The sequence below is a fragment of the Chaetura pelagica genome, unplaced genomic scaffold, assembly GCF_000747805.2.
Source record: "Chaetura pelagica isolate M959 unplaced genomic scaffold, ChaPel_1.0 scaffold93, whole genome shotgun sequence".
NCBI lineage: Eukaryota > Metazoa > Chordata > Aves > Apodiformes > Apodidae > Chaetura > Chaetura pelagica.
The window spans coordinates 247,467-264,594 of record NW_009952800.1 but is presented as its reverse complement, the minus strand read 5'-3'; the positions used below and the strand labels follow the sequence as shown (position 1 = coordinate 264,594).

General features: G+C 44.2%; 1 protein-coding gene across 1 annotated transcript in view; it reads right to left on the bottom strand.

Moving 5' to 3' along the window:
• Positions 1-16,364, bottom strand: part of AMFR (autocrine motility factor receptor, E3 ubiquitin protein ligase) — a 26,853-nt gene extending 10,489 nt beyond the window's left edge. The window contains exons 1-8 of the mRNA XM_009994899.1: positions 16,251-16,364; positions 13,740-13,904; positions 11,830-11,982; positions 7,383-7,423; positions 6,482-6,614; positions 5,614-5,747; positions 4,116-4,226; positions 1,142-1,332 (exon numbers count right to left, since the gene is read on the bottom strand). Coding sequence (XP_009993201.1) covers positions 1,142-1,332; positions 4,116-4,226; positions 5,614-5,747; positions 6,482-6,614; positions 7,383-7,423; positions 11,830-11,982; positions 13,740-13,904; positions 16,251-16,313 — 991 coding nt within the window. The 5' untranslated portion in view covers positions 16,314-16,364. The remainder of the gene's footprint in view (positions 1-1,141; positions 1,333-4,115; positions 4,227-5,613; positions 5,748-6,481; positions 6,615-7,382; positions 7,424-11,829; positions 11,983-13,739; positions 13,905-16,250) is intronic.
• Positions 16,365-17,128: the final 764 nt, after the last annotated feature.

Sequence of the window (17,128 nt, the reverse complement as noted above, 5' to 3'; positions counted from 1 at the left end):
AGAGGGGCTGGCTCCCTCCTCCTGCCTTTCCACTTCATCAAACACAGGATTAGCTCTATGGAACTTCTCCTTCTGGCTCCACAGTAATTTTGCAAGCCTCCAAGCCACAGGAGAGCACGGGGGAGGACAGCTATCAAAAACCAGAGTGGGATTCTAAATATAAATGTCCTTTGGAGACCTAAAGCACCTCAAAAGTGGGAGCCAGGCAGAAGCTATCAGCCAGTCTCCGTGTACCCAGAAATGTGTGACCCTTCTCTGCTCATTATCCCCCTCCCACAAACTCCAAAAATTGCAAAACCAGCACAGATGAAGAAGGGGTCACACTACAAAACTTTGCAGCATCTCAGCTACATCATGGAAGCTCCGTAAGGACAGAGCCCAAAGCTGAACATTTGCACTTGTGAAACCTACTGAGATGCAGCAAGACTGCCATCAAAAATCTGGGAAACTGTGGAAGACAAGAACACACCAACACCCAAACTGTAAAATTTGGGAAGATAAGCAGCAGATGTTGCCTCTTTCAGAAGAAGTCTGTCTGAAGGCACAGAGCTCACCAGGGTCTGAAATCACAGCTGCTTTGGGAGTAGTTAGAACACAACCCCTGAAGTCACTGCAACCAACATGTAAAACCATTCTGGTTACATCAGCCCATCTAAGAATCAGCTTCTGCACCTGACTGAGCACTGCAGGTTTCTTGTCAACTGAATGACAAAAGGACTTCTGACAACCTCAGGTTAGCTAGAGGCAAGGGAGAGATCAACCTTTAGACTGTATCACCAAGTTGTTTTTCTCTTTGACTGTCACTGATTAACCAGCCACCTGGCAGAGAAACAGAACACATGAATTTCCCATCCAGGTGATCCACATGGCACACAAGGAATAAACACCAGCATTAAAGTTGCTAACCACAACAAACCAAGGAACAGGGGGGACTTGGGACAAAGTCTTTCAAGAAATCTCCATAGCTCTGGACACCACTCTGAGCTCTTGCAAAAGAGCTGTAAGAAATACATGTGTTTGACAAGCTCAAGTAGAGGCAGAGCAAGTTTTGATTGAAGCATGGGCAGAATTCCCTCCTACAGGAGGCTGCTCCCTTCATTTATTTCGGCAACAGCATCAGATGTCAAACTGCTCAGCTCACCATCAAAGTGGAAGAAGTGATTGTGCTGGTTCAAACGTGGTCTGCCCTCTGCTACTGCCACGGGGCCCAGGTTCTCATCCAGGTTTTCCCTTTGGTGATCCTCCCTCACATGGTGGCTGTCAGTGATGTTAAGAGACATTCTGCAGGTGGGGCAAGATGTATCTTGTTCCAGCCAGGACCGCAGGCAGGAGCTGACAGGAAAACAGTAACATGATGGTGAACTTGCAGCCTTTTTCCAAGACATCAGCAACAGGAGCTCACCAAGCAACTGTAGCATATTCTGCACAGAATCCCACCACATGGACTGCTCAGAGAGAATTTGTGAGGTGCATCTGATGACTCTGGCACAGGTTCCTTGTTTCTTTCAGCTGAAACCACTCAAGTGTTCACTTTTTAGAAACAAGCATGCAGATTTATCACAAGCTGAAAATACCTCTCCCAAGTTTCTTGTCCTTCTAGCTCAGAACAAGCAAGTTTTGTCTGGAAGGAGAAACAAAGAGTTTCTCTTCTCTCAACAGCCACAGCTGAAAAAGGACAAAAACCAACTGGGCAAGTATTTTAAATAGTTCTGCTAGTGTGATGTGGCAATGGCACTTCCAAATCAATACCCAAATCACCACCAAAGTGAGCACCACACTGGGAACTCTGTTTAGAGGGTTATTAATGCCAGCCAGTGCTGTGACAACCTTTACTTCAACCTGAACATTTGCTGTCTTGTAGAAAATGAGAAGTATTTGAAATGCAGATTTCATCACTCAAGAGCTGTGCCTACTTTTTGATTCAGACTGATATGACCTAGTTTTTTGGTATGTTAAACCTGATTTTCAGTCTGGAAGAATTCACAAAACTGAACATATCTAATTGCTTGCAGGGTGGGTTTGGTGGGGTTTTTTTTCCCCAACAGAAGCTCTCTAAACACTTCAGAGAAGTACAGAAAAATGAAAAAGTCAAATACATCTGTGTCCCAAATTGTGTATTTGCAAATGGAGTAAAGAAACAGATGACAGGTTTGGGCTGACAGAACTAGGAAAAAGGCCTTTCCTTCCTCCCCCCGGTGGAAAAAGCAGGATTATAGCAAAGCCAAGGACAGAAATATTGCCAAAGTATTTTTCATAATATTTCAATGGAGGGATACAAAGTGTTCAGAAATGACAGTGATGGGTTTCCCAGGAACAACCAAAGCACTATAATTAAAAAAAAAAAAAAATCTACCATCTGCCAGCACCTTGGTCACCAGCACAGCCAGCACTTCAGCCCTGCTGATGCTGTCCAACTTCATCACTGCAGCAAAGCCACCCTGCACACAGCAAGCTCAAACCCCTGCCACCATCAGGCTGGAAAGGTCACTTGTGAAACACCAGGAGTGACACAAGGTACCACCAACACTGCTGCTCCTCAGTGCCTCAAGCACTGAAATGCTGGAATGGACAGGAATCCTTTTCAGCTCACATCAGCACCAACCCCTGGGGGCTCACGTGGCCACACACTGTGCTCTGCACCAGAAGGGCTCAGTCACCTCAGCAGGAGGAGGACTAACAACAGGTCAAGGCTGGCAACATCTCAGCCACAACTCTTGAAATGGACTGCTTCCTAAAAGATAGAGAGCTTCAAAAGAGCCAAAAATATTCAGACACCCACTCCCATGAAGCTTGCTTAATATTAGGCATAGAGTTGATCTCAGCCACGTGAATCTTTCCTGTCATCTTCTCTTCTACTCCAAATAAGTGGCTGTGAAAAGAAATCCCATGTAAATGAGAATGGACACAGTATTTAGCTTGTTGGCAAAATCACCAGGCTTTTATGAAGAGAGAAACCATTCTTAGGTTGTAAATTGGGTTTTCGTAACATCTGGTCTTATGTGCTCATATAAGTCACCCACTCCAACATGTTCCCTCCCTTAATGTACCAAAGAGCTAAGTGTAACAGCTTCAGAAAAACAACAACTCCAACAAGATCCTTTTAGATACAAAGAGAAGAACTTTCTGAAGACCCTGGGCTTCTCAAGTGCTCAGCAGGTGATTAAATATTCATACAACTCAGCAGCAGTGGAAGAGGAGTTTCTGCTACAGAGGCACATTATCTCATTAGAGACTTCTTGGAACACAGATAAATATTTATGGCAAGGTTTGTGATAAATGACAACAAATAGCACGTAGATTATAACCTCTGGTTTGACAGTTACCAGGAAAGTAAAAAGCTATTTGCAGAAAGTAACTTGCTCATATGACACCACAGGGACTATTTAACTGGCTCTGCATGTTAATCACACAGCACTTCAGAAACTCCTGATTGAATCCCCAGATCTCCTTCCACTTTTAAGCACAAGCATGAAAATGTAAGCACTGCTACAAAAGCTCTAAGGAAAGGTGCCTTTAGCCCAGAAAACTGTCTCCACAAGCATCTGCTACTAGTCCTTACTGGGAGAGCCTAAGATTCCCTGGCCAAGAGCCTCCCAGTTCCAGCTAAAGGTGCTTTAGGGACCTCTACAGCTAAATTTGGTTATAATTTATAACAGCTCTGATGGACTTATCCCCCATGAAATCACATCATCAGACCTGGCCTCCACAACTGCCCTGGAGGACTCATCACCATGCAAAGATGCACTATAAGAAAACACCCCTTGTTCTCTCTTCAAGCCAAGAGTCTTTCAACTATCTGGAAGTTAAGGATCTAACTCCCAACTTTTCCTCCTCATCTGAAAATCAACACAGCCTCATGGAAGAGGTGATGGACAGGTTAAAGCAAGGGGAACAGGAGTGTGCTTTACCAACCAATACACAGTAAGGCAGGGTACAGACTTGCAGCTGAGACACCATAACTCAACACCATTTACCTGCTGGTTGTGAAAACATGCCCACTTAAGTCCAGGGGATGCACCAGATGAGACAATTCAAACATCAAAATGACTGAAGTGAACCTGATTTGGACTTTGCTATTAGGGACAGACCAAGATGAAGGAGCCCCAGGCACATACTTGTGGAAGAGGTGTCCACAGGGGAGCTTCCGTGCAGATTGCATGGAGTCCCAGCAGATGGCACAGTCGTCATTATTGGCTGCCAGCTCCTCCGGGGTTGCAACTGCAAACCTGCAAAGGAAGGAAGGGACGCAAGTCATGATCACACCAGCTCAGCAAGGCCTCCACATTAACTTTTCCCTGGGAGAGATGTGGGAACAGGTTTGCTATCCTCCCCTCCTCCATAACTCATATTCTCCAGGCACACACATGCATGCCTCCTGTGCCTTCCTCCAGGCTGATCTTTTTGCACATCTCTGCATCCATCCTAAGTTCAAAAAGCTCTGACCTAGTACCTTCCAAGTATGATCATCAGGTTGAGAACCTCAAATTATAACTTGTCTGGATCTGGCTTATGTAATTTTTCTAAATGAGTTTTAATAGCTGTACCCATTATAATGTCTTCCTGGGATCACAAGCATTTTTAGTCTAATTTTGGCCTCAGATTTTGCCAACCCTCATTTGTCTCGGATTTTTTTGGTCTTTTTTTAACCTTGAGCACCATGCAAGCAGCTACTACCTTGCATCCAAACAGCAACAATTCAGAGATGACCAGTGTAACAACATTTCACAGTATTGCTGGTGTGGAATCTACCTGAAAAACAACTACCTCAATGCAGGAAGCTTGCTTAGCAGCTCCAGAAAGAAGCCAGGCTGTGGTTCTTCCAGAACAATCAGAACAACAAAAGTACATCAAGCTGCTCAGACAAGAAGCCTGAGACACTTGTGAGCAGCTTAAAGGGGTTTAGTAGCCACAGATCTTACTGAAAACAAACAATGCATTGTGGATGAACTTTATCACACAGCCCTTCATCTGATTTTACAGCCACTAATGAAATGACTTTTCACAAAGTAGACACTGGGAATTCCTAGGGAAGTTAAGTCTTTTCCACCTGGACTGTAGCAGTAAATATCAGAGCTAGTCAAGCTCTGTCCATGATGAAAATGGCACAACGATGTACAGAAAGAGTAAAGCTCCCCCTGTTGCTCTTAAAATTATTAAGGACATAGCTGAGTTATGAAAAGGTTGGATCAGAGATGCAGTAATATCTGGCCCAATCCTAGGCCTCTTGATTTCTCCATTTTGCCTCAGTACAAGGAAACTGACTCAAGTGATGCCAAGTTGCTCTCAGCTCCACTACAAGTAGAGAGTCTATTTAGAGCTGACTTCAGGCTTAATAAATACATACTTAAAGCTGAGCAGGTTTTAATTAATATTTTGATTTCATTTCAGGCAGTAAATTAATAGTATGGTCTAATGAAATGAAGACCATTTATTTCTATCATAGCTGAAGCCAACATTTGACAAGTGAGACAAGCAGAGCTCTGCAGAGCTTATGTCACCCCACCAGGGTAGGATACATAAGAGGAATGAATGTAAAGGAATCTCAAGTTTCCTTATCAGGATCCTCTCTCCAAGATCCAGGTCAAGATCCCAGAGAGCCAAGAAGAGGCTCACCTAGCTTCCATGTTTCCAACCACCCGCAGGTAGTTCTTGTGCCTCCGAATCCTTCGCTGGACCTCGTGGAACAGGTAGCGCAGCTGCATGAAAATCACCAAGCTGGCCATGGACAGCCAGATATTGCCAAACAGCTGTGGGGAAAAAACAGGCCAGGCATTAGAGACAAACCCCGTGGGAAACTAAAAAGAGTCCTCCAGGTGAAAGTGCATCAGGTCTCAAGAGAAAAGGAAGCCAAGAAACTAGCACTGAAGAGCTTTTCTCCCGGTGAGAGCAGACGTTGGCAGGTGTCACTGCCCAGTGCCACCCTCAGACACAACTGCTGCAGCAGAGCAGTCACAGTGAGGATGAACTGCACAGCTCCATGTCCCCTGCTGCCTAGGGAAATAATTCAGTCTGGTATGACTCAATTAAACAGATAATTACACAGCAGTTAGCACTCCATAACAAAGCTATTTGTGAGGACACCAGAGAATGCAGAGCCCCCCAACACTGCATCTTCTTCTTATTTAGGTTAGACATGAGGAGGAAATAGTTTGGTGTGAGGGTGGTGAGAGCCTGGCCCAGGTTGCCCAGGGAAGCTGTGGCTGCCCCATCCCTGGCAGTGTTGAAGGGCAGGTTGGATGGGGCTTGGAGCAGCCTGGGCTGGTGGGAGGTGTCCCTGCCCATGCAGGGGGTTGGAACCAGATGATCTTGAAGGTCCCTTCCAACCCAAATCATTCCATGATTCTGTGATTAAAACAACTTCTCTGTAATACTTGGTTCATAATATAAGCAAAGAAAAAAAAAATATACAAAATACATATTCCCCATGCCCTTCATCATGAGGCCAGTCTATATGCTTAACATTATATCCAATATTTCATACCAGCATATGAATATGATGCATCAAGTCCAGGGAAAGCAAGGTGAGCTCCATGACAAAATCTGTGTAGTACACATAAGTGCCTTTGCCCTCCCACGTTCCTTCATGGTTGAGATCCCAGAGATGAATGACATATCTGCAAGAGCAAGGAAATTCACATTATTCTATCTTTGTTGTTAAACAGGATCTCTAGAATCCAAACTGTTTTCTCCATTATTCCAACAACTTCTCTATATGGATCCTTTGCCCTTCTGAAGCCCAGTGCCTACACTGGGCTTGCCTGGGGGGCTTTTTTTTTTAATTTAATGTTACTAGTTTCAAATAGCAACATTTTGAAAAGGCAAAAAACAATCCATGGGTAGCCCACACTGGCATTACAGATACCACCAGCTGAGAGAGATGCAGCATTTGCTAAAAACTCCTGCATGTACCAGAAGCAAATCATGGGACTGTAATAGGTACAGACCCATTTTTCAGCATGTCAGATGTTTCTCTGACCCGAACTACCAACAGTGACCTGGACAAAGAGGATCTGTGCTACACATCATGTCCTACCTATGTACAGACACATGTATTACAGATGCACAGGCATGCTACTTTTTCAAAGCAAAAAGTTCTGGAGATGAAGATCTTAAAAGGAACCCAGCAGGATGACATGAAGTGACATCTATCAACCCTGACACAGCAGCACCAACCCACTGCAATCCACACCTCAAGCTACCAACACCCACTAAAGCATTGAAGAATTTGTGCTTAAAAATAGCAGAGACTAAAGGTAACACCTTTGCACACCTCCAAGCAGGCTGCTGCAATTCAACAAGGTAATTACATACACCTCTTGAATCAACATGCCACAAGCACTGACTTCTTGAACAACCACACTGCAAAACAATCAGGTACTCACCGTAAAATCACATGAGCAGTTCTGACTGTCACCAGCAGAGACTGAAGAAGAGGGAAGGAAAAAGAAAAAAGAAACTATGTCAATATTCTGGCAGGGACAGTGGGTCCAGAGGCAGGAGTTCTAACACAAAAATGCATTTATTGCAGCTCAACAAGTTCCTGTGAACCCACGGTCAGTAGAGATGATGGTGTGCACAATATACCTGGGACAAACAGGAAGCTTATAAATAAGTGTAGCAGAAATTGTTCACAGTGCACTTGGACCAGCCACAAGCATCCCTGCCGTTAAGCCTCATTTTTACCCCCACTACTTAGGACATAACATTTTTTTTTCATTCTTATCACTCAGGAGTGTTGAAACCACAATCCCACTACCAACTACCTGTCCTCACCCCACTGCTCAGGTAAAATCTGAGGAAACAAATACTAGCAGGAGTTTGGGGGAGAAGCATGGCAGCACTTTCAAATCATTTTCCCACTTTGCTGAGATGTGAATGCTGAAAAAAAGTCACTTTTCTCCTTAATCTTTCTTACCTCTCTAGGCTAAGTACAGGTAAAATAAAAATTATTCTATCAGGAAGTGTAACTGGAGCAGACATGGAGAGGTAAGTCACCAGAAAGAAGCGTTTCCAGAATACCTGACCACATTTTCACAGGTTCTTATCATCTAAGAAAAGTGGCCCCATGACCTCTCTCTAACCTGTCAGGCCCAAAGTGCCCTGGCCCTTAGTTGTACCCTCCCAGTGAAAGAAAATGGGACAGGACAAAGCCCCTTTGGAGACACACCACCCTGTGGCTGGCAGAGGCCAAGTGACACCAAGATGCAGGGGATTTACAACAAGCAACTGAAACCACATCTATAAAGCTGCTCTGATGCCTTCAGCCTAACTACTAAAACCAGCACAGAACTATCAAAACCAACAACTTCCCAATACAGCAACAGCACAGTTGGTTTGAATATTTTTTTCCATGTGTGAAGAGCATTCTTAAAACACTTCTGTGTATATTTAACCCTTAGTAACATCTAACAAATCTCCCCAAGTCTTTACTAGCTGGCTTTAAAATACATGGTCTTGTCACTACTGCAATCAGTGACTATTCTGTGACAATCAGTGACAATCCTGTCACTATTGCAAACCAGTGCAATCTTTTATCCAAACAAGGGCTTCAGGATAAGATGCAAACATCTCTCAAAGAACACAAAAAAAAAAAGCCAAGAGGGCAGCAACAAGCCCCCTAGCACAGTGGGCTGTTCTCATCACAAGTATTTTTCATAAAAATGTGAAGTTAGCACAATAGCTGCTCCCTGCAAGGCACTTGTCTCCTGTCACCTCACACGTGGGGACCAGAAAAAAACTACACCTTGTTCATACAAGGTTTCTGGCTACAGAGAAGCTCTGAGCAGACCACAGAGAAAAAGTAAATACGTTCAAATTTTAACTGTGCAAGTGGTGGAGCAGAAGAGTTACCTGAGCTGCTGGATGGGCACTGAGCACAAACTTGTGTCAAAAACAGTCCACGTGGCATTATGTCTCTGCTAACAAGGACAACTGTTGGGTCACCATCTGAAGAGTCCAGTCTTTACAACTTTTATGTTAAAACAGAACTCAGCCCTTGGAATCTGAAGAACTTCACTGCTTCCCTTTCATTCACCATTTTGTTGCCAAGACATTTATACTGGTTAGTGCTGAGGCAGCAACAGCATCAAAATTAAAACAAGAAGCTAGCACAGACTTACTTGGTCAAGATGCCAGTCTCCAGCTCCCCCATTGCCTCCAGAAAAGCATTTCAATGTTCTGACATGAGAAACACTTTGCAGGAGTACAGTTTTACATCCCAAGTCACACAACTCCCTCATCTGAAGCTCTAAATGTACAGCAAGGCCATTTTCAGTGCTGACACCTCAAGAGCTCCTGTTCTGCTCCAACACATAGACACTTGTCCCCCAGGGACTCTGATACTGGCAGATCCCAGTCACACAGATGAGCCCACAACTGCAAGGCTCTCAGCCCCTGAGATAATCACAGAACCACAGACTTATTGAGGCTGGAACAGTCCTCTGAGATCATTAAGTCCAGCCTATGACCTAACACCACCATGGCACTAAGTGCCACATCCAGTTTCCTTAAAGTCCTCCACTTCCCTGGGCAGCCCATTTCAGTGTCTAATCACCCTTTCCATGAGGAAGCACTTCCTGATATTCAACCTGGAGAAATGGATGCATGAAACAGGATCAGAGCACAGCTGCTATAGGAATGGAGCAACTCCTTCCTTCAGTAAAAAAAGATGCAAAGACAGACATTACTTGCTATAACATCATTGTCAAATACCACATATTAAGTCAAAACAAGGTTAACATTAACTCAAAAATACAGCCTGTCCTTATTCAACCTTTTCTGGCCATTTACACATTTCACATCCATCCTTTGCAGGAAAAAAAACACCTTAAAAAACAGCACAGAACAAAGAGGAGCCCACCTAGAACCTGAGAAAAAAAAATAATCCAGACTGCTGTATTGAAAACCCTGGGGCATCAAGTTAAATCAATGTTTGCAGAGTCAGGAGAGAGATGAATAGCTTAATGTAGCTTAATGTAATTAAATACACACTAATGGAATACACTTGGCAGGGCCCCTCTTGAACAGCATCACAGAAGCCACCACCAGGAAAACATTTTAGTCTGCAAGATTTAAGGCTTTTTTTTGCTGGGACTTCAGAACTGCTGCCACGAGGTGTCACTGCTACTGGCTGTGCAGGAAGAAACCTAAAGGTTTTGTTCCACTTACATGAGTGCTGGGTATTAAAATCAAGGAAAATAATTCACTGTCACCCAAGCAGTATAAAGTGTATTTAAACATTCATGAAAGGGCAAGATATTCTCATATGAGGAAAGATTAAACAAGCTAGAATTCTTCTGCTTGGAAGGAGAGTCAGAAGGGAAACAGCAGAAAGGTCTATAAAATCACAAATGGTGTGAAGAAGACTAAACAGGGAATGATTCTTTTTGGTTTTTCACCACAAATGGATTAAGATGATAGCCCAGGACATGACCAGGCAGAAGACTCAGAACAACTGAAAGAGCTCTTCTGTGCAGGCAAAGCCAAATTAGAAGTGGAATTTGTTTTCTTTTGTATATTGCAGAGGCCAAGGAGTTCAGTAAATTATCAGACACCTTTCCAGAGGTTACCAAACCCAGCAGGCTTGTGCAACCCTCAGCTCAGGAACACCCTCAAACTCCAGCTGCTGCAAGCAAGTGTAGGAGACCTTTTCCTACATGCTCCCCACAGACCTCCTCTGCTGCCCACCAACAGCACAGCTGCCTGGTGGACCCAGGGTTGAGCATGACATACCCTTGCTGCTGAGCCCCTGCTTTGTTAACAAGCAGACACAACAGCTCTCACTGAAGTGAACTAACTGGGCCCCATCCTGCAACCCAAAACACACACACACACCAGCACAGGGTGCACTGCTAAGGAGGCAGCAACTGGGCACAGTAACACTCCCTGATAAACTTGCCCCATGCTCCCACAAGGCTGATACACCCTTCTGCCAAGCCAAGATAACAGACACACCACCACCACCAAGCCCTCACCTATCAGAGACACTGCCACTTCAAGACCCACCTGCTGTGTAGTTTCAAATCTGGCCTTGCATATTCTTGTATCTGCCACACTAAATACCTGACCACCATCACGTTGTCTTTACAGTCAGCTGTGTTTTTCTTTTCTCCTCACTAACTCCACAAATAAACTCAAAACAGGAGAAAAATAAACCACCTGTGCTGCTCATTATCTGATGTTATGATTATCTAAGGATGTGCTAACCTGACTTGCTTGCAATTACATTGGTCACCTCCCCTTTCTTTAAGTTTATCACTCCTTCAGGCAGGGTGCAACAACCCAGCATAACAGCAAAACCCTATTGAAGCTTATTCCACACTGCAAGGGTCCAGGAGTGCACAAAGAAAGGCTGCTCATCTCAGCTGAGATGCAACTCTGCACAAACATAAGCAAATCCCATCAGTGTGCCTTAAGGAAAGGCTGTCAGTCTCATTTCTTTTTGGGAGGAATGAAGTAGAAAATACAACCTCAAGGAAACAGGCTGAGGTGCACATTACACCTCCACACACACTCTCTCCAGCAATCATTTCAACCAGCCCTTCTTGCAACACTCATGAAGCACAACCATTATTTTTTCCTAGGCTGCCATTTGACTTCAGCATCATCTTAGGGATTTATCTTCTCATTCCCCTCTTCAGACAAAGATTTTTTGCAGGCTTAAACTCCAAAGTTGCAGGTTTGGCAACTGCTCTAAAACAGGGGAAGGTTTGTTTGCATCTCAAGGTTTCTCCTTGTGTGAAACTACAAGAAAACCCACCATGTGCCAAGATACCCCCTAAATGAGGGGGGGAAAACAAAGCAGAAACCAGGACATGTATGAAGTCTCACCTCAGCTGCCATGAAAGCCAGGGTGTGCATGCCATGGGTGTAGCCAACAACAGCACAGACAACTGCCAGGCCACAGCAGGACAGGAGCATGGTGACCAGGAGGGTCAGGACTTGCATGTGGCTGCTCATGGGGGTGGTAGGAGAAAAGGAAAGCTGAAACACAAAGACAGAAATACATCACAGGTTGAAAGGAGCACTTCACCCACCCTGCCTTCCATACCCACCTCACCAACCAAGTCCTCAATTGGGAAAATCTTTTCTTTCTAGAACAAAACCAACCTCAGGACCCCAAACATGCAGTGCAGGAATAAATGACATAAAGCTAAAAACATACACCATGCCAAAGCCTCACTCCTCTCCCTGGCATGGACATTCACCAGGCTTTTAAAGCCAGAAGGGAACATCACGATTATCTGATCTCCTGTTCAGGTCACCTGGGCTAGAAAACCATGAACACTTTCTCAGGCAGTAGGTTCTGCATCAAATCCACAGCAGGATTTACACGTGGTTTAAAGATACACTTAACCTTAATACAGGAGCAGTGAGAATAATTGTTCTGCCAGTTTTGGACCTCACAGATGATCTAGTTTCTCCAGCTTTATCTTCCAGTTCTTCCAATGTCATTTTCTTCTGGAAGAAAGAGACATCTCCCCCAAGAATTTAATTTGCAGCTAGACTGCTAGACAGCATCTAATAAAAATAGCTGTCTCATTCAAGAGCACAGAGTCTACTAATTCTCTAAACCACCTTAATAGCAGGCTACACCTAGGCTGGCTCAATCAAAGATGACCCAGGAGGAAAAGTATTTAGGTGGTCCATGCCCTTAGTTTCAGGGTAGGAAGAGGAAGAACAGAAAGGAAATTGTTGCTCAAAGCTTCATTCTGGTCAGACTGCTGAAGCTGACTCTCATGTTTTGTTTTCAAATTGGTTCTTTCTTCCTCCTTTATAGCTGGTTCAGTTCCACACCCCCCTGCTTTGCAAGGCAGCTCACACAAGTACCATTTGTCCAAGGAAAGAATTACAATCCATGCTTTGAATGCAGAAGGAATATACTAAGGATTTATTCCCACAGGAATAAGTTGTTCTTTTACAGCTTTCTGAATTACATGAAAACCACCAGGTGACTCCCTTGTTCACTCCTCTCTCCATTTGCCTAACCCCAGCCAACCTAGTTCCTAGCTCAGTGCTCAGCTACTAGTGAATTTATAGACCTTGCTGCATAATAATGAAGAAAAAAAACCACCATATTGCCAAGCACAGAGCTACTAAAAGGAAATTCATGGATTCAATTCAGTTCAAACTTCTATTCCAGGTCAGAGGAGCTGAAGAAAATGCACATCCATTATAGATGTTTAAAGGACAAAATGTACTGTTCAAATCCTTTCTCCCTTGCCTGGCCTTCAATTTCTGCACCTCTACTGAATTTATTCCTGGCATTTACCAGAAAAGGTAAAGGACACAGCTTATGGAGAAAGTTGCACTGTATATTGTAAAGACACTGGCAGATGAAAATGAGCTTGAAACCCAAGCACAGAGCCCAGAGAAACAGGCTTCACAGACCACTGCCAAAGGGCACCAATCTGAGGAATGTTCTGCTGTCAAGACTTCAGTAAGGAGAGCTAGGAGGACATCTCATGGAGTTATGTAACAGTAATTACAGGGCACACCTAAGGAGCAATTTATCAAAGAAAATAAGTATCTTCAGCTCCCATTGTCTGATGGGGAGACTGAGTAAGATTGACATTGAACTTTCAAGTATTCAAAGCTACTGGGAGGTGCAGACATTCAGCACTGCAGGGTGGGGAAAAGGTCTAAATGATCTCTTTGTAACCTCCCATGTGCCAGTGTCCCAAACAGAGACAGAATTTGCATGTCCCAAAGACATGGACCTAAACTTCACCTAAACTTACATATTCGAAGCGGTCCTTGCAGAGCTGAACCATCAGGTGAAGAAACACGAGGACAGAGAACCAGAGGCACCACATCACCACTTCTTCCACGGTCTGAACATTCAGCACACCAAAAATGAAGATGAACTTGTAGAAAATGAAATTCCAGAATTTGTCCTTGAGGTGCTGTAAAGGAAGACATCTGGTTACTGTACTGGAAAGCACTGACAATTCACATGCAGGGGACAGAAGGGAGGAAAGAGAGAAAGTAAAAAAGAAGATGGAAGTAAAAATACAACACGTGCTGCAGACACATCTTGAATAGTACTTGTTACTCTCGCTGAATTAAAAACATATTAGAAATACTATCATAGACTGGTTTGGGTTGGCAAGGACCTTAAAGATCGTGCAGTTCCAACCCCATGCATGGGCAGGGACACCTCCCACCAGCCCAGGCTGCTCCAAGCCCCATCCAACCTGCCCTTCAACACTGCCAGGGATGGGGCAGCCACAGCTTCCCTGGGCAACCTGGCCCAGGCTCTCACCGCCCTCACAACAAACTATTTCCTCCTCATGTCTCACCTCAACCTCCCTCTTCCAGTTTTAATCCCTTCCCCCTTGTCCTCTCCCTCCCTGCCCTTGTCCCAAGTCCCTCCCCAGCTTTCCTGGAGCCCCTTCAGGCACTGGAAGCTGCTCTAAGGTCTCCCTGGAGCCTTCTCTTCTCCAGGCTGAACACCCCAACTCTCCCAGCCTGTATCCAGAGCAGAGCTGCTCCAGCCCTCCCGCCATCTCTGTGCCCTCCTCTGGACTCACCCCAACAGTTCCATGTCCTTCTTATGTTGGGGACCCCAGAACTGGACACATTACTCCAGGTGTTGTCTCATGAGAGTGGAGTAGAGGGGTAGAACTACCTCCCTTAGTAATCCCTAGTATCCATCTAGTCTTTGTACCACCACAGAACAACTGTGCAACACAGCACACAACCTAGTTCCCTGCCATACTTCTAAACCAGCTCTTTGCACAAACCAGGTTTGATCTCCATTTGATCCTCCACACCCAAGCAGGACAACTGCTGTGTCCTCTCTGCTAGAAAAACTGCCAAGGTCAGTCAGACAAGATGATTAAGAAAAGGTGACCTGGTCTGCTCCTAATAAGCACAATGTCCACAGTGGAGAATGAGATGGATGAGCAAAGAAAAATTACTCCCATGCAGTATGAAAGGAACAACACAATGGTCTCAAGCAGCAGAGAGCAAACCAGCTTGTTGGGGCTAAAATAAGTTATGAAATAAAATGTTTTGTTACAGAACAGGATGAAATCACCAGGAGTTTAGTTAGGACAGGCCCAGAATTCCTTCATGATGTTGCCATTTTTGGCTCACTGATATTAACAACCAGCTTGCCTCTAGGTGAGAACTGAAGCACACTCCCACTGTCCAAACACATCCACTGTTACTGCTTTTCACTTCAGTTTTTAAGAAGTTACAGAACACCCTGGAAATAACCACTGATTAAAGGTCCACATCCCTATAGGCAACTCCAACCAGAAAGAAAAGCTTGATAGTGCCTTGTTTTTAATACACTTCACTTCTCTACAAGGTGTGACTCACAAACACAACAGGCTTTAAGAGATCCATGGCTATTAATGAGGCTCTATGTGCCTCAATTCTCCATGGCAAAATTCCTCATTTTTCCCAAAGAACTGCATTTACACACTTTTAAAAAAAGATAGGAAAATATTTTGGAAAACATATTTACAAACCACTGCTACTGCATTTACACAGAGCAACTTCTGCATCTGCCTCATTTTTTATATATACAGGTACTATTTAAACCACTGCTGCTGCTTTTATCTCCTGCAGGATCCTGGGCTTTAATAGCCTTCTTGCAGAACTTTTAAAAACACCTGGCCTAAGAGCAGGACTAAACTGCTTGAGTTTAAAGCCCTGTCTGCCTCTTTTCTCTGGGCAGATACCTGCCTACTCCCTCTGAAACCTGAGGGCAGATAAAGCACTATCTGAGGAGAGAAAGCACTTCTCCAGCAGCCAAGGCACAAAACAAGACATGAGAAGGAACTCAGGCTGCCAGTGCTGGGAACTGCCTATGAAACACACCAGGGAAATGCTGCCAAATGGAACTGAATCAAGAAGAACCCTTTGTAAATATTCTGAGACGAGGATGCAATTGTAAGAAATCTGACAAAGTCCACTAAGGAAGCAGGATTTTTCAAGCTGGCTTACAAAATACACCAGCAACAATGAAAAAGAAAAGTGCCTTTCAGAAATTAACTAGCAGTTTGTGGCTGTGGATATCCCAGCTAACCAGGAAGGGTTTCTAGGACAGATTGTTTACTATATGTGTTTTACTGGACAGCATTCTTAAAATACAAGTATAATGGTGAAACCTAAGTTGTTCTAAAATGTAATTTTCTGAGGTACTTTTTAAGCAATTCAATATAGAAAAATCACACCAGCTGGACACCAAGAAATTCTGGAACACCACAGATATCCAAGGAAACCACCAGCTGTCTCACCTGCCTCTCACTGACACGAAGAGGACCAAACACTGTGCACTGGATTAGCTTGGCAACCAACATCAGAACACAGCAGGCAGTGTTCACTAGTACCTGGAAAGAAAGCAAGCAGTCAGTGACAAACACTTCTGCCCTATTTAGAAAGAGAGGGAGAGAAAGGGAAAGAAAATACTCTTAACAAAACCTACCATTGTGCACACAATACCTTTGGGTTGTGGTTGTTTTACTTTTTGGGGAGGGGGGTGAAATTTAAACCTGGCCTCTCCCCAGACATGAACAGCAGCTGATAAGTGGCTTAACTTTTTTTTCTAGAAACACACAGCCAGTTTGACACACCACTATATCCAACCAACCAACCCACTCCCTTCACAACAAATTGTTTGGTATCAATTCACAAACGTCAGCACCAAGAAACAAGGGCCTAAAAACTTTACAGACCACCCAGCTGCTCATGTTAAGACAGGGCAATGGGAAAGCTCCAGTTTTCACCTGTTGTAACTTGTAATTAACTTTGGGCCTACCTATAACACTAAAAGGAGGAGGGGGGGTAACTTTGGGCCTATTTAGAACACTAAAAGGAGAGGGAGGGTAACTTTGGGCCTATTTAGAACACTAAAAGGGGGGGAGTAACTTTGGGCCTATTTAGAACACTAAAAGGAGAGGGGGAGTAACTTTGGGCTTATCTAGAACACTAAAAGGAGGGTGGGGGTAACTTTGGGCCTATTTAGATCACTAAAAGGAGGGTGGGGGTAACTTCGGGCCTATTTAGAACACTAAAAGGGGGGATAACTTTGGGCCTATTTAGAACACTAAAAGGGGGGGTAACTTTGGGCCTATCTAGAACACTAAAAGGAGGAGGGGGGGTAACTTTGGGCCTA